General features: G+C 40.1%; 2 protein-coding genes across 2 annotated transcripts; both read right to left on the reverse strand.

Annotated features, from left to right (window-relative positions):
- Positions 1 to 720: 720 nt before the first annotated feature.
- On the reverse strand, positions 721 to 10,461 carry LOC140921363 (uncharacterized). Its single transcript, XM_073371364.1, has 10 exons — positions 10,395 to 10,461; positions 9,792 to 9,857; positions 9,601 to 9,692; positions 9,321 to 9,498; positions 6,904 to 7,053; positions 6,046 to 6,285; positions 5,281 to 5,427; positions 3,818 to 4,072; positions 2,815 to 2,967; positions 721 to 975 (listed from the first exon to the last, which is right to left on the reverse strand). The coding sequence occupies exons 2-10, from the start codon at positions 9,832 to 9,834 to the stop codon at positions 971 to 973; spliced, it is 1,263 nt and encodes a 420-aa protein (XP_073227465.1). The 5' UTR covers positions 9,835 to 9,857; positions 10,395 to 10,461; the 3' UTR covers positions 721 to 970.
- A 1,978-nt stretch (positions 10,462 to 12,439) lies between these two features.
- Positions 12,440 to 16,807, reverse strand: LOC140921911 (E3 ubiquitin-protein ligase TRIM45-like). The gene is made up of 5 exons (XM_073371908.1): positions 16,345 to 16,807; positions 15,443 to 15,790; positions 15,190 to 15,317; positions 12,931 to 13,020; positions 12,440 to 12,562 (listed from the first exon to the last, which is right to left on the reverse strand). The coding sequence occupies exons 1-5, from the start codon at positions 16,805 to 16,807 to the stop codon at positions 12,440 to 12,442; spliced, it is 1,152 nt and encodes a 383-aa protein (XP_073228009.1).
- Between the last annotated feature and the right edge of the window lie 546 nt (positions 16,808 to 17,353).

The raw sequence follows: 17,353 nt of genomic DNA on the forward strand, positions 1-17,353 counted from the left end.
CTTAGAAAAGAGAGATTGACTTTGAAAAACGGTTAGTGCTGGACAGTTTCAAAAACCCCAGTTGCAATCCGTCTTGATCTCCTTCATTTGTTCCCACCTGCGCCTTCTTCTACATTTGCAGTGTGTCATTTACATGTTTCTAAGCAGCTAATAAAGCAGTCAGTTTAATTTTCTATTCAATCACGTGTTGGCCTGTAGTTCCTAACGGATGGATTTATATAGACTACGAGTAGTCCCCATTTTCCCTCAGGGATAGTAGGGTGATTTCACGCGCGCTTGCGTTTCCGTCGCCCTACTATCCCTGAGGAAAACTATGGGGCTACTCGTAGTCTAGGATTTAGATAATTTTAAGCGACAACGTGCTTCTAGCAAGCGGATTGAGGTAGGCGATATATGTAGCCTGGGAACAGGCTCTGTAGTAAGGGAAAAGGCAAGAAGCGGGGTGAAATAGCAATTGGGAACTCAGTGACGTCGCACCTCTCCTACCCCGGGTACAAGAGGTTATCTCGCGTGCGACGAGGAGCTTCGTTGGCCACAAGCCGACACGTCTTCGGCCGAAGTCCGAAGACACGAGCGGCGAATCCAAAAAAGCCAACATCTTTCGGGCGGGTCACTTTTTAAGACTTGACCGCCAACGGAAACCGCGCATGAAAAGCGTCTGGCACCCTGGGTACAGTGTTCTCCTCTCTATTGATACAAATGATATCAACAAACGAATGATTTAGACAGGAAAGGACTGTTTTTTTAATAGCTGCTGCTTATTTTAAAAGTTACATACATTATATTTGACGGTTTCATAGACTGATCCCCTGTGGGCTCCCGCCACTTTTACATCTTTAACTTAAAATACTCGATTTATAACCTAGAACTTCGAAGTCAAATTAAAATCTCTTTTTTTTTCCTGTATGAGACTGTTGTTCATCCTTACTCTTGAGTGATGGGATCTTCTTTGGGTGCCTCAGCTTTGGCCTCAAACTGGAGTTTCGGTTCATAAAACAAATGGAAAGAAAATGGTTATGATTACGATAACGATAGCGATACCAATAAAGATAACGATAATGATTATGGTGATGATAATGGCAACAGATTATTTCTAGCATATCCTTTTAATCTTAGAAATGGCATCAAAGATTATGTGTCATGGTAAAACGGAGAAATTATACACTTCAGTGAGTTTGAAGTGATTTAAGATAATTTGTTTGTCTTAAACAGGGTAGCGAAATGAACGAAACTTGTCATCGATTAGACATGGTCAGGTTTTGAAGGCTTGGCATTCCACCCAATGCCATCAAGTCCCGGGGGGACTCCGCATATGAAAGGGGTGGGGATACTCGTCGGAAATTTGGAATTAAACCCCTAAAGGAGACCGATCTGGGCGTGGCCCAAGCTTTTTTTGACCCCTAAAAGAGACCATGTTAAAACACAGACAAATGAGAAAACTTGGATTTATATGAATGGAGTGGATAAAACGAATTATAAATATACTTATCAAATATATATTTTTATATTTTTTTGCGTGCAACCTTAAACGAGACCTTCACGGCTAAATATGATGGCGTTTTGTCAAGAACACCCTAAGTGAGACCAAAATCCGAAATTTACACCCCTAAGCGAGACTACAAGCATCCCCATCCCTTTCACAAACGGAGTTCCCCCCCCCCCCCACCCCCTCACGGGCCTCAAGTTCCTCCCACCAGTTCTTGCCGCGCTCTCTATCTTCCCCGTTCTCTCTTTTGAGCGCGTAGGTAATTGCCATGCAGCTAGGTTGTTGCTCCTATCTTGAGCGAAGCCTTGGAATAGGCTGCAGTTTCTCCTGGATCGTGTAGGTAAGCAGTTTCTTTTCACCTTCGGGATACTTGGGACGCTATCGTAATTGGGATCGACGTAGGTTTCTGGGAAACTCCCCGCCTACCCCTCCCCTAAGCCAACATTTTGTTAGCTTAGGGGAGGGGTAGGTGGGGAGTTTCCCAGAAGCCTAAATTGATCCCGTAATTGCAGTAATTGGTTGGGTCGGACATTTTGAGACATTCAATAAGCTATTTTAAATTGATGGAAAAGTCAAATAACAGTTTCAGCTAGCTTACCTAAATTAACTCCAAAAAGAGTAAAAACAACCCATGTAAGGAGTAAAAGTAACCCCATTTCGGAGTTATTTTAACTCCAGACTGGGAGTAAAAAGAACTCTTTTTCAGGAGTAAAAATGACCCAAATTCGGAGTTAAATTAGGAGTTAAAATAACCCCCAAAAAGGGGTTATCCTGTACCTAAAATTTTTACTCCATTTTTGGAGTTATAATAACTCCCTAAAAATTACGGTGTAAGGTTATAAAACAAACAATTGAACACTTTTTAATCTGGGAGGATCTTTTTAGCTTGCTAGCCCAGACGCGGGATGAAAGAGAGTCGGCGTGAGGGTTGTTATTGTTAGCTGAGGAAGGAAAACCTTTGGTAAGATGTATTACAAGACAATCAATACATAACAGGATCGCCATCTGACATCAAACGTTCAAAAACAGGTAAATGGTCAAACTCTGAGTACTCAGTTCTGGAGTTTCCTTCTTGTGCTAAAACCTCCGTACTTATTGCGATTAACAATCTAAAACTGTAAAAGCCTCTCAAAATGCAACAATTTCCATTTGGATTGAATAAACGAAAAAGTCTTTATTGACCGGAACTTGATTAGAATGCTATGGTGTAGTGTGCATGCACGGTTAAGGCTGAAACGAAAACGTAATTTGAACATAAACCTCCTGTGTTACAATTGACAAAAATGTCAGACTTTCTATGGTTTAGTTGACTAAAGTCTATTGCATACCTAGATCATCTATTTGGTAAATGTAGTTTGCACTGTCATCCAATGCTCCGCATATTCCATTTAAAGCCGGGCAAGCATAGGTGTGTGGGCCTGCTGTGCACTTGCCGTACTTATCGTAATTCGATGGGTTACTTGGGTTACTCACACACAAACCTGTAGGTAGAAGTATTCACAAAAATAACGTAAATCGCTAGCAGACACTTTTCGCGATCACTATTTATTTTCCCGTTTTGGAAAAGGACCACTCATATGACGAAAAGGTCAGATACCGCAGCCCGCGGGATTACCCGTTAAAACGAAGTTTTTGTACGGGAGGCTCAGTCAGGAGGCTCAACCCCTTGCCATATATGAAAATTACTTAACTAATTAAATTTGAAACGTCATCAATTCAAGTACACGCGCGTCTGCCCCAAAGTAAACAATGCAGAATATTGTAATGGCGACCGTTAAATTCTCTCCTGACAACACTGAATAAAAGTTTGCGGACCTCTCCAGAAACCAACTCTCGGTTAATTTCAAGCATTTAATTGATCTAAGTATAACTTTGGTGACATTTACAGTTTTCAAGGGCGTTTTCTTCCCTATCTCATTATTATAGGGAGCTTAAGCAACAATGACGGCAACCGCAAGGAGAACGGCAAAAAGGATTTATATTAGCAAAACAACAACTTTGCACGAGCATCATCCTTTTTTGTACATTTCTTTGCAGTCGTTGCACGACTACAACGTGAAAGTGCCTAATTTCACGTTTTGTCGAGGACGAGAACACATGACAACAACTTTCTTTTTCTTTTCGTAAACCTTGATACAGTCCTTTAGAAGTCAACTCCAAAAAAATTTGCCAACATTTGTACGAATTAAACGAGATGGAATAAGCGAGTTGCCGTTCTCGTTACCGCCGCCGTTCTCGTTGCTGTCGCCGTCGTCGTTGCGTAAAACTCCCTAATCTCCCTATTCTCTCTTGTACAGACCCAATATTCATGATCAGTCGCCTTTGACCTACCAGTTTCCCTGACTCCAAAATATCCCCATCTGTACGATTTCGCCAGACGGGCACACTTGCACACGAACTTTTTAAAATCAGCTTTGAAATAGTTACTCCATTGTAGAAGGCTTCCTCCAAAGTTTGGCTTTCCCGGGTCGGCTTCGTTGTAGAAAACTTTAGGGAGAGCAGGTTTTTTTGGGTTTTCGTTGTAGCAACCAATTGGAGTTATCCTCACATCGCAGGTTTCGTCTTCTCCGTTTATGACCTTTGGCTCTATGACAGAAGTAGAGAATTGAAAATAATGGCTGTTATGATAAGGCCAAATAAATAGAAATGGATAGATTGATGAACCAACCTCGTCCCCAGGGCTTTTCCCTCAATTTTTTGAGGGAAAAGCCCTGGGGATGAGGTTGATAGATGAACACGTACTAGATCCATGTCTAAATGTAAGAGGAAAAATGCCGAGAATATGAGTGCCGAGCCATTGGCTCCTTCATTAAATCCTTTCGAGTTGCCATCGATTCTTGGGTCAATTTTCTTCATTAATTCAAATAGATCCCCTGAGGTTACTGTGTAAGTAGCTATAGAGCGTTTTTACATGACGTCATGGCGGCCATATTGGTGTTCCAAAACAATGAAACGACGGCCATGTTGGTGTACCAAGACAATCCTGTGGGAGATGAATTCTTTTCTTATACAAACGCTTTCTTTTGTTCCAATTAATCTGTATAGATGCTGGCCACGTGAGTGAAAGCGCTCTATAGCAAAATATGACGACTCAGAATATTGTGACAGACCGCCTTTAACATAAGAGAGAGGACCATTAAGACCAGAAAACGCTACGCCGTGTAACGTCAATTTAGGCTGGACGACCAGAAAGAGCACAAGCCGTGATTTCATTGACCTGAGAATGTTGATTAATTCCAGTTATGTGAAGTCTTGAGGTACTACAATCTCAGGGCAGTTTATTTACTGAATATATTTCTTACTAGGCTGTAAGCAGTGCCGTATCCAAGGGCCCGTTTCTCGAAAGTCCCGATAATTTAACGGGGCCCGCAAAGCTGTTGTTGTTTACATGCAAGATAGAGGTTTCAATAGTTTTCCATCTAACATGATAAAACTATCAGTTAATGAAACAAAATGGAGTAGTTGCTAGCCAGGACCCGCGCTCTTACTCTTTATATTTCGATTTGAAGATTTGATTTCGGGCCAGAAAAGTTACCGGGACATTCGAGAAACGGGCCCCAGACCTTGAGGTAAGGGGTGGGCGGTCTCCAAAAAAATTTTTTTCGAGCTTTGTGCCTAAGTTTGGTCTAAAAACAGGAGGGCGGCGGGCTTCTCGGTCCCCGCCACTGGCAAGCAGTCTCTTTTTTTCTTTTCAAAGTTACTTCACGCGTCGTTGTTTGCAGTCACGCTGGCTGGGATAAGAAATGGACGGATTATAAGAGAAAATGCGGACTGCAAGAAGTCTAATTTCTTACTGAGTCTGTAGACAAAATTAGCAAAATGCATGCCAGAGCAAAACTTTCTGTATTGATTGCAGGGTGCGTAGCATTTGTCAACACAGCTTGAACTGGGGCCGTCTCGGAAGTAGGTCGATTCTCCATTTTGACCACTCCAGCACTCTCCTGCAAGAAAGACACACTTTATGACCATTACATCTAGTACAACCCCACTAGCATACGAATTCCGTCATCTGATTGGCTAAAAAGTTCTCTCTATAGCCTGAGAAGACAGCCCGCGACATTTTGCGACGCCATCACTGGTTTCTGACAACTGAGGACAGACTGCAGAAATTCCATACTTATGACGTGTCACCCAGATCTGGGTAGTGACACGTCATCAATGTCAATAGGAATTTCTGCGTTCGTTACTCAGACGTCATTTCGCCGGGAAACCCACTGGTGCCGTGGCCAAATGTCGGATGGTTTCTCAGGCTAATCCTTCTATAGCGGGATTCTATTTCTAATCTTCTCGGACAAGGATGATAAACCATAGGCCCAGTCTTACAGCCCTTGCACATATAATAAATTATGTGTAATGTTAAAGAACTCACACGCTGTTCGTACTGATAACGTAATACTTTTGTAAACTACGCAAACAAGCGGACTGTCAGCCAGGGTCCCCCAACCAATTTAATTATCCCTGAAAATACCTGACGGAATAGAGTAGACCGTAAGATATTTTTACAATTTACAGTCTACATTTTAAGTGTATATTTACCCTTTTGACCACCTGAAATTTACCGTAAAACTGCATGCCAAAGTAAGTGAAGTTCTTGGCCTTAGCTGCATGGGCGCATCTACAAGCGAACTGAGGAACGTACACATCCCAGTTTCTCCAGTCGATCAACTTTCCGCTCCAGTTCTGAATCGAGCTATCGCGATCGTTGAAGAGGTAATCTGGCAAAGGTCTCTGCGTTGGTCTGTGTGCATCTTTGTAGCAACCAACCCTTTCAAAGGAGATCCCAGGGCAACTGGTATCCACTGCAATAGAGAATGATAATAACAACAATGATGTTGATGATGATGATGATGATGATGGTGATGATGATGATGATAATGATGATGATATTGATAATGAAAAAATTATCATTAAAATTATTTTTATTTCCTCAAGTTTTGATTGGTCGAGAGGTCATATCTATGCCCGTCTTTTTCAATGTCACTATAGTTCCAGGAACCACAGAGAGGCACTTTTTATTAGCATTTTTTATATGCTTCACATAACACCGCGACACCAGCTCTGCTGTATTTTTTTATTGTGACTAAGACTGACCGTGGAGAAGCACATTAAAATTTTTTATTAGTATTTTGTTTTTCCAGTAACACTACCACATCAGCTTGCTGTTTTTTTGTTCATTTTTATCTCATTTTTTTTTAATCGTGTCGAAATGAAGGCTTTTACTTAAGCTCATTCTCATGTTTTTCATTTCTTCTTAACTCACAAGTATTGTAAAGAAAATTCTAGTGCAAGAAGCGAAAGAAACATGACGAAAACCCTTTCATATCCACTCTGTCAAGTGAACCTCAAAGCGGTTGCTGTATTGGAAGATATATAAATAGATCAGAAAGTCAAGTTTGAAATCTCAAAATAAAACATACCAATTTGAAAGACCATATTGCGAAAATGCTTTCCGACGCAGTAACGAGAATTCTTAGTGCAGGGTTGATAGTCATCTTCAATGCAGCCACTGTAATCCAGTCCGTATTGTGAATAATCATTTATCCCACTGTGTCCTGCCCAACACTCTCCTGTCAATTATTACAAAAAAACGTAAGTCATAATTTGGCCAATTTGAGGGTTTACTTGAAACTAGGGAGACTGAGTCCATGTTGTGTTGAATGGCACTATGGGATAGTTTCGAGGGACAAACTTTGACCTGCCTTTCCTGCGCAATCTTGAAAAAGATGACGTCTCAAAACAATCCACAATATAGATAGTCGTATAAACATAACAACTTTCTTTAATTTTCCAGACATGTTTCGACGGTACATCCGTCATCTTCAGTGTTACATATTTTGAAATCGCCGTTGAATTTAAAGCGCGCGCGATCTTTCAAAGTTCGTTACATTGCGTTGTCAATATTGCGTACTAAAACAAAGTTAAATGAGTGACGCTTAGTTCTTTACAGGGAGAGAGTCAGGTTAATGTGTTTCACCTGCTGGTTGAGATCGGGCTTCTCCCATTTTATAAACATGGATTCCTTAAGCTTCACTTGGTACTTAGTGGCTGCAGAGTCTAGGATCTCGAAGCAATCCGGTGTGCAGGATGCTCTACAAAACTCTGAACCCTGCAGATGTTTAAAAACGTTCGAAGACCTGTCTGAAAGTAAGTGCTCGCGCACTCGTGTGGAGAAGTATCGGCTGGTTTCACCAACATAACAAGCATTACAACTTGCACACGAAAATTTATAGACCACACGCGTGCGTAGCCCCTCAGGGACAGCATACAATACAATTCGACATCCCACCGATCCAGTCTAGGCGCAAAAATGGTCAATAGGCCCTTCGCAAGAGACGGTCACATGGTACAAAAAACACCTTGCTGGAAGGTAAACAACGCAGTGGTACCTTGAAAAGAAAGGATATTAGCTATTTGAATGATGTCATCTCTTTGTTTTTAATTTCTTGCCCCACTGCGTCGTTAGCAATCCAGGTGTTTCTTGTCCCATGTGACCGTTTCGCGCAAAGGGACCATGCATTTGTCACGCTCATGGCAACGACTACGAAAACGTTATTTAAAAAGTGACTCGCGCTGTTTCAAACTTCATCGCGCTTATTCCATCTCGTTTAATTCGTCAAACGTTGGCAAATATTTGTGGAGTTGAATTCTAATTATATAAAGGACCGTACCAAAGTTCAGGAAAAGAAAAGGAAAGTTGTTGTCTCGTGTTCTCGTCCTCGACAAAATGTGAAATTAGGCACCTTCACTTTCTAGTCGTGCAGCGACGGCAAAGAAATCTACAATAAAGCGTGATGCACGTGCAAAGTTGTTGTTTTGCCGATCTAAATTAAACCTATTGCGTTATTCCCGTTCTCGTTGGCGTCGCCGTCTTCATTTCTTAAGCTCCCTAATGGTTATATAAGTCCTGGACGCCTAATATAATTTTTCACTGTAAGGAAAGGGGGAAAGTTGTTATGTCAAAGGCCTAATATCTAATTTACGCTAAATAGTAACCCGTTAAAAATAATGGCAAAATTATGTCATGTTTTTATAAACCAACTGTCAATTCCAACGAAAATTTTTGCACAGTTTATTACAATGGCTATCGGACTGTTGTTTCAAAGATAAGCGTCAGCTCAACCAAACATCTATCTGCTTGTTTTTTGTTCAATATTTTTTCTCCTCACTACGTGTCTTCTTGCAATTGCTGTTACTTGAATAACAATGATTTTACTTTTTTAAGAGACATATTTTTGTATTTCACTCAGTTTGGTGTCCACTTTGTGCTATATTTCACTTTCCCCCTTAACTTAAGGCCGGGGGGACTCCCATATGAAAGAGGCGGGGATAGTAGTCGGACATTTTGAATTAAAACCCTGAAGGAAATCAGTCTGGGCGTGGCCCAAACTTTTTTTGACCCCTAAAGGAGACCATTTTAAAACACAGACAAATAAATAATACAGCGACTTCTTATGATGGCAAAGACATATTTACCAAATACTTTTAAGTACGCATACGTTGTTTAACCCTAAAAGAGACCTTTACGGTTAAATATATGGCGTTTTGCCCAGAACACCCTAGGTGAGACCAAAATCGGAAAATTACACCACTAAGCGAGACGACGAGTATCCCCGCCCCCTTTCATATGGGAGTCCCCCGGGGGCATCAAATTTGTCCTTGTATGATCAATGCGTTATAAAACAGGATGTTCACTAGAACTATGAACATGATCACCGAAGATGAATTTGCTTGATATTTTAACACCTTCCCGCACTATTTTTAACAGCAAATTTGTACGGGTTACAAACAAAAACTAAAATCTTTATATTAAAGGGTTAAAATTTAGTGTTCTTACCATAGAACTGCACACCGATCAAGTCAAACCCAAGGTGTTTAGCCTTTTCAGCACAGCGGCAGATGAATCCAGGAAAATAGTCATTCCAGTTTAGCCAGTCAATTCTTCTTCCACCGTAGTTGGCAATGGAAGGATCGCGCTCGTTATAGATATACTCGGGCAGAGCTCGTCCGTCCCCCTAGGAATTGTAGAAAGGCAATAAGCATTTATAGGAAACATATCAAACACGAAGAGGAGTGTTTCATCTGGAATTTAAATGAGCACACAGTGCAAAACGTACCCCCTTGTCAATGTAGCATCCTTTTGTCTCTAGGTCAACGCTGCAGCTACCCCGACAAAGATTTAACGCTAGAGCATAATTCACCAAAAAGCCTACAAGAGAAAATTAGTATTTATGACTGAGCAAATAACGTGATACCCCGCCAGTTTATGAATTATCTCTACGTTTGACAAATATCATGGTTTACTTACTGCATAGTGAGAGCCAAGAAACGACAGCAACAAACGTTTTCATTTTTTTTTTTCGGAAAGCAGCACCTGTGCAAAATACGAGTCGTGAACAAAATGAAGCAACTTTTATTAGAGTAAAAGGCCAAGATAAAGTGGCAAAAGACGAAAAAGTGCCCATAAAGTCAATTCAGCATTAAGGGGCATGCTAATAATTTTCTAACGTAGGTTAACGACGTTAACGTGAAATTCAATTTTGAGTTAATGAACAAAATAGAAACAGAAAACACTCTAAATACTTTTTTTAAAACTATGTTTAACTTGCCACAATCAAAAGGAACAAAAGAAATGCCAATTTATTGAGTTAAACAGAATCGATGAAAATTTACAGATAAAGGTTAAAATTCTTAGCTCTATTCCTGATCGCAGTCAGAAATAGAATATTTTTTTAGTTTGAAAGAAAAATTATGTATTTCTGGAAAGCTTTCGGTTTTGGCCAGGTTTTTGCTAGGATAAGGATTGATTTAACTTTTGATTTACGTATCGTTAACAAACATTTTCCCGGGCCTGATTTTCAAAACCGATAGATATCAACAACTCTAAAACTAAAAAAGGTATACACGTTACCTCAAAAACTTCACCAAGAAAAAGCACAGCTCTGTCGAGGTAAAAAAGCCAAACCGAGTGTGTGCTGAATGAAAGTAAAAGAGAACTTTGCTTTATATGAAATCTCTGAAGGGAAGTATGAATAAGATTTATTTCAGTAAAGTAGATTTTTATCTTCAAATTTCCGAAAGTTAAATTAAATCCCACGTTTTCACAAAGATTGTTTGTGTATGATATCATAATGACTTAGAAATGCCTTGTTCAAAAGTAAATAGGGCAATTTTTCAATGACATGTTGCACTTGCCAATTTGAGCAATGTTTTCTCCTTCTCAAAATTTTTCCACTTCCACCTAGCAAATTGAATATAGGCTACTATTAACAACAACAACAACAACAACAACAAAATGCGAAACTAATGGTTTAGGCACTTTAAAAATCTAGGAGTTTTCATATAAAATTTAATTAAGTCCATCTTGAGACATTTTAATCACTGAAACTGGGACTGAGATGATTTGATAAGCTCAAAACTGCAATTATGGAAAAATTTAAAAATCTAGGAGTTTTCATTTATATTTTTTAAGTCCATCATAAGACATTTTAATCACTGAAATTGGGAGGGGTTTTGATAAGCTCAAAACTGCACTTACGGAAAACAACCGGTAATGGTTTGATTGTATGGAAGTTTTTTTCAAGCAAATTATAGGAAACAATTTATCAATAGAATGGGATAGTCCTAGCTGTTTGAATTGTAAAGACAGAACCTCCTCTTTGTGTGTTCTCTCATACCCTATTCAATCTATTCAATTATTAAACTGACTTTATGTTTTTCCCTCTTGTAAGCTACAAAACATAGCTTTTTCACTCCGCTTTCAGTGTCACCCACGTTCTCGTTTTGGGTGACTGAAAAATTAGGAAGGAAATAATTAACTTCTGTACTAGACCATTGGAATTAGCACTGGCGAGAAGTATATTGAAAGGAACAAAACGATCTCATATAATTTTAGACCCGGCAATATCTCTTTTGATCATTGCTTTGCCAAGTCACTACAACTGTGACATTCGAGTGCAGCTAAAAAATTACGCTTTTCTGGAAAAAGCTGAAGCCTATACGGTCGAGCTTATTCCGTTTCATTAAAGTGATGAAGCACACAATTGTAAGTCCGCGTGGAAATTGTCCATCACAGGGCTACTTCTGGTAGTATTTCCCCGATACCCAATTCAGTACACCTTGTAGAAGAGAAACCAAGTGGTGCAACGTTCATTGTCTAAGGAGACAACGAAGACTGTTCTCAGTGTTATGGCATTTATACAACCTCTAACCTAGGGGACGGGCCATTAGAAAAGTTAGGGGGAGGAAGGGCAAATTTTGAGCTTTATTTTTTAGGCCAGTGCAAAAATATTTCAGGGCTACTCTACGTGCATGGATTTTTTTCATTTATTTTCCCTTGTAGGAATTTTCCTCTTTGTACTTTGCCCGTCCTCCCATAACTTTCTATAATGGTCCTTCCCTAATTATAATAAAAAGCAAACAGGAAGCTTTGTATCACAAGTCGATCGAACACACTGGCCGTAAGTCATGTCCATTTATAATTTATTTCCGTAACTATCATTTAACATTAAGTGAAATCGTCAGGAAATGAACGACTAATCTTTCATGAAAAAGACTCAGGTAAAATATAGCATTATATGGAAAAAGAGAAGTGTCATGTTCTGTGCCCACTTCATCTCTAGATCTGTCCATTAATTGTTCCTTAACTATTACGCGTGCAAACATTCAATAAGGCCTGAACAATACGTTAAGATTTAAATCGGTTTACAGCCTTGAAAAATGTGTTTTTTACCCGATTTGTTTGAAAAGAGGAAGGGACACGCCATCAATTTTGAAATAATTCCACGTTTTTAAATATCAATCTGTCTTGTAGATCCATCCGCCACCTGTTTGATTCATACTTGATTCTCCAGCAACACTCGTTTTGGGGCAGGGAAGAACATATTACACAGTTTTTCAGGGTGTCAAGAAATCCATTCAAGTCTCTGTAATAGTTTTTCTTAATAACTAGAAAAGCTAAAATCTTTTTCTTTTTGCCACGGTGGTCTGTTGAGCTGAAAGCTTTCGCTCCAATTCTGAAACCTTGCTCTTGAGTGATGTGATCTCCTTTTGCGCTTCAGCTTTGGCAGACTGGAGTTTCTGTTCAAAAAAAAATACACGATGAAAATATATAACTGTAAACGGAGATTTGTTGTACATAGATTAGGAAACCAATTTTTCCCCCGGCCCACCCTACTTTATCTCTTGGACATGCGTGGAGAAAATAAAAGGTAGAGAGAACCTCTCCTCTCTTTCACCCTTTATGCCTAAATTCCCCAGTATTATTGGCCTCTTCAAAGTATGAACTAAAAATACGTTTATCACACAACCTCGTGAGCCTAGCTTGAGCCTGTAATAGACCAACAGTATGAATATAAGAAAACACTCTTCGCCAGGCCTTTGGCCCCTCTTCGCGAGGAACTATATCTTCTGAACATAGTAAAGGACGATAGCTTTTACATGGTTACCTTTCTAAATATGTCGCTGTTGGCATTAGACGTTTGACCTCCCTGAGCCTTTGCGTTGCTTCTTTGGAGCGTCAATAGTTTTGCGTCATACTAAAACGTGAAAATTACATGCTTGATGATACTTTAAGTCCTTTGCTTGAGGACCTTTGAACAGCTATCTATTTTTGGGTTTTACCTTGCAAATACTATCCAAACTATAAGAAACTATATAGCAAGCATGCCTTCGGTTCCACGATAGTCTATTACGGCCGTTATGAAGACCTCAGTGGCAGTTTAAGTTCAGTGGTGGATTGAGCCGTTAAGATTGGGATATTCAAACACACACTTCTAACCAAAATACTGATTAGAATAAAATTTGAATTCGGGAACAGACAAAAAAAGGATGTCGAGAACAAAGTAAAAGTCAAGGGGAAACCACAGGTAACCCAGGCTCTGTGATAGTACCACAGTACGGTTCTAGTAAAATTACAGTGTTTGTATGGGGTAAAAATATCATCCTAAAATTTCTAGGAAATACTAAATAAAGATCAATGACACTTACTCTGCAGTTAGTTGTTGTTGTCCTTATTGCTCCAACGAAGTTTCGTGATAATTTGCATTAATTTGTTCAAATTCACTCTTTATCATGTTTATACAATAATAATATACAAGGTAGGAGACACGAGATGCCATTTTCGCTCTCATTCAACACAACTTTCAGAACTTTTTCCACGAAATTCGAACTCCAACGGTAAAATAAACAATATATAGAAACAAATATAGAAACCAGTGAAGCTTTCCCAGATAGAGAAATGAATCCCACAGACTTTGACAAACTCGAAGGATATAATCCAAACAGACCGAGCTTTTAGAATATGCTCGCCGAATCAACGCGCGGCCAAGAAAATGAGGCCTGGGCACTCTACAAAAAAATTCCATCCCGGGAGTCCTGGGGTGACCTTTCTGGGGACCGATACATCATTTGCCCAACGCCACCCTCCCCTGCTGGAAAAATACTTGATAGAAGGCAATTGTTCTTCCTAGCCAATCACAATTCGCCAGAGCAAACCCCGCACATGCGCCTAAATTTAAATGGCTACAAAAATTAAATAAAACAGAATAGTCTGCCAAGTTACAAGGCACCCCATTTCTTTTACTAAGGAATGCAAATAACAGTAATGAAACTATGAAATAACAACGCTAAATACTTACAAAGCGGGCTAAAAACAAGGTTGAACTGTGAACTCTCGAGCGAAACGATCGTAAATAAACGGGTGAAGCTTACAAAATAATGTGAAAAATTATACAGAAAATTCCGACAGAATATGAATTGCGATAACTGAGACGAATGTGAAAGGCATGTGCACCAGTAAACAAAGAACTAGCGCGATTAGCACAGGAGACCGAAACATGAATTGTCCATCATCCATTAAGTTCGGAACAGGACCCACAATTTTTCATACCTCGGGAGATTTCGATTTGTATGTGATTAACGACTTCCAAAATTCTCCGGCTAGACATTGAAACTTCGTCCCAGATTAAACAGTTTATGTTATTGGCGTTTTCAGAAACTACAGTATACTGTTTGAAACTGACCTCTTAACCCCTTAAACCAAGGCAGCTCGGCTGTTTTTAGTCCGCAGAACGAGTGGACAGTGGATGCATGCCCATCACTATATGGCTCCTGCGATTCCACTTGAACAAATGATCGCCTTGCGCTTTCCCGATCTCGTCAGCTCTTTATATATTTACATAACCAAAAAACGATTTCCCCGTACCACCCTGACCTGTTATAAAGACATTGTGTCCCTCTCGAACTATATTCAGCACCTGGCGCTGGTCCTCAGAGAGTCTATCAAACATCAATAGGGCAAGGTTATAAGTGCAAAGGAAATAACAAAGAAGAAGGGTTAACAAAACTTATAACGAGCAAAAGATATAAGTGAATTTTGGCTCTTACCGTGGCATTTGTACAACAGGACCAAATTCAAAGAGAGGTGTCACGAAACTCACGATGGTTCACACATTTGATTGATAGAACGTTCAGTTGTATTGACAAGAAGTCGGCGTGTTACGGCAGCATTAATCGCTAAATATGTTAATAGTGCTAGTTCTTTGTTTACTGGTGCACATGCCTTTCACATTCGTCTCAGTTATTGCAATTCATATTCTGTCGGAATATTTTACCCCATACAAACACTGTAATTTTTCTAGAACTGTACTGTGGTGCTATCAAAGAGCCTGGGTCACCTGTGGGGCAACTTCTTTACACGCGTTCACCTCTAAACGCATCTTGACTATTTCTGTGTGGTTAGCATGATTTGTGTCAACCAATTGCTTCTGCAATTGTCGCACTTCATCTGCTTTCTCTTGTAAGGACTTTTGTAATTCTGTAATTTCTCTTCTGCCTAGGGAAAAGGCATCCCTAGGGAAAAGGTATCCCGGGATGCCTCTAGTTTTTTCTTCTGCATTTCCAAAATAGTTTTTCTGTTTATCCTTATCAGTTCCACCGTGGATCGTAGCTCCTTTCTACGTTGTTCTAAAGCTTTAATCTTCGCACTGATGCTCTCTTCAATATCTCTCAAGACACCATCAGCCTTCAAGTTGACTCGTGCTAACCTCCAATCCAACATGGGAATGGCATTTTCCACCTTGATGCAAACACTCTTTGTTTGGTCAAGCAGCTCTGAAAGTCGTGGTCGAAGTTTGGAGTAGGCGTCCTCAAGGAACTGAGTGTCGTGTTGTTTATGATCGCCAAGGGCGCAGTTACGGCAGATACTCACATTGCAGGTGTCGCAGAATAGAGCTAGTTTCTCATCCGTGTGGGCTGAGCAGTAAGTCGGGCGGTTAAGTTCTCTGAGAGACATGCTTTTCAAGTGATCTGTTGAATAAATTGCAGTTGATCAAGACAAGTGGCACACTAGATAGTGCGGATTGTCACCAGTCTCGGATCCTTGAGCTTTCGGTTTAATTCTGGCTGGTGAATTTTGACTGTCCCAGAAAAGACGTTGCAGTGCCCCCTGGTGCTTTCTACGTCCCACCACCCCCAACCCCTCCCCGCAGCGTCATAATTGTACTTTTAATTGCCTCTATCTATAATTACATGTAGTTCCATACGGAGTTTCTCAAAACCTTCAAATCGAAGAATACAAGACGTTCGCTCGGACCACGTGACTCAAAACGAATAGGCCGCGCGGTATAATGAGGACTAGGGCCTAGGCAAAATTGTTGTGAAACGCTCTTCACGAATTGAATTTTGTTCCTTGTTAAAAGTATTTGACCACTAAAGTGCAGTTCGTTTAAAACAGGATCGGATTCCAAATTTTGTTTCTTTGTTTTGCCTGTATTGTTCTTGATTTATTATTTCATGCAGTATGTAATTTTGCCAAAATAGGTAAATTGTCATTCTAGTTGAGAGGGAAAACTTTAACTTACCCAATGAGAGAAGCACATGTTGTTTTGTATCCCTCGCTCTCTTGTGAGCCTCCTCGTGGAGCTCGCACAAGTAAACCGAACATTCCTTACAACGGACACGAGCTGATGCCTCCTCGCTATCGTCGCAGATGTCGCACCTAACAGTTTCACCTTGTTGAATAAGCAGCAAATCAAGAAGTGAAACAAGAAGAGAATTCGCGGGAAGCTTTCTCACGGCGGAGCGACTATCCAGCCCCGTTTCCAGTTGACAAGTCGGACATTTGAGTATTTTGTCCTTCATGGGTCGGTTTCGCACAAAGGATTCAATACACTGGCAACAGAATGTATAGAATGTATGCAGGCAAGGCAGAATTCGCGGATCCAAGAACAGTTTGTCGCAACTTTGACAGGTTAGATTCGTTTTGATGTTGGAAACCACATCGTCTTGCTCCGCTGTATTTGCGTCTACTTCTTCGACGAACATGCTGCGTTAATCAGACAGACCAAAGCAGTTCTGCCGATCAATGTCCACACAGTTTAGCTCTCCAATTGCTAGAGGCTCTTCTTAAAAATCAAGCCAACAATTTCGGCTGAGGAGTTTTCTTGTGGTTCTGAAATGTGAAAAAAAAATTCCCAAAAAATTCTCCGGTTACTGGCTAAGAATGAGACTTGTGAAGAAGACGGTTCTCAGGAATAGGCAGATATTGCTAAAATAAGAATTTGATTAATTGAAAATTGTAAAATACAGACGGAGATCTAGCTGTTTGATCCGTCAGAAATGTAAAGTAATCCTATTACAAACAATGTAACTCCTACTCTTTCTTGTGGCTGTCCAACCTGTTGACATTTTTTATGAATTTCTTTGTTTGATGCACCCACAAATTATGACAACATTTTCTGAAACATTTCCAATAAGGCCCAAAAACGAGGCTTACTTGTTCGGTAGGCAATCAGTCACAATCAGCTACAACTCACCTTTCGACGCTCCGATCTCCTTCCAGTGGAAAGTTCAAGTTATTCTCGGTTTTGC

This window comes from Porites lutea, chromosome 12 (genome assembly GCF_958299795.1).
Source record: "Porites lutea chromosome 12, jaPorLute2.1, whole genome shotgun sequence".
In the NCBI taxonomy this organism is placed as follows: domain Eukaryota; kingdom Metazoa; phylum Cnidaria; class Anthozoa; order Scleractinia; family Poritidae; genus Porites; species Porites lutea.

Coding starts and splice junctions, on each gene's coding strand:
- LOC140921911 (XM_073371908.1), bottom strand. CDS start 16,807: ATGTTCGTCGAAGAAGTAGACGCAAATACAGCGGAGCAAGACGATGTG. Junction 15,791..16,344: donor ACATGTGCTTCTCTCATTGG/GTAAGTTAAAGT, acceptor TTTATTCAACAG/ATCACTTGAAAAGCATGTCT. Junction 13,021..15,189: donor TAGTCAAGATGCGTTTAGAG/GTGAACGCGTGT, acceptor TTCACGTTTTAG/TATGACGCAAAACTATTGAC.
- LOC140921363 (XM_073371364.1), bottom strand. CDS start 9,834: ATGAAAACGTTTGTTGCTGTCGTTTCTTGGCTCTCACTATGCA. Junction 9,693..9,791: donor TTCTTGGCTCTCACTATGCA/GTAAGTAAACCA, acceptor TTTCTCTTGTAG/GCTTTTTGGTGAATTATGCT. Junction 2,968..3,817: donor TTTTGGAGTCAGGGAAACTG/GTAGGTCAAAGG, acceptor TTCTACCTACAG/GTTTGTGTGTGAGTAACCCA.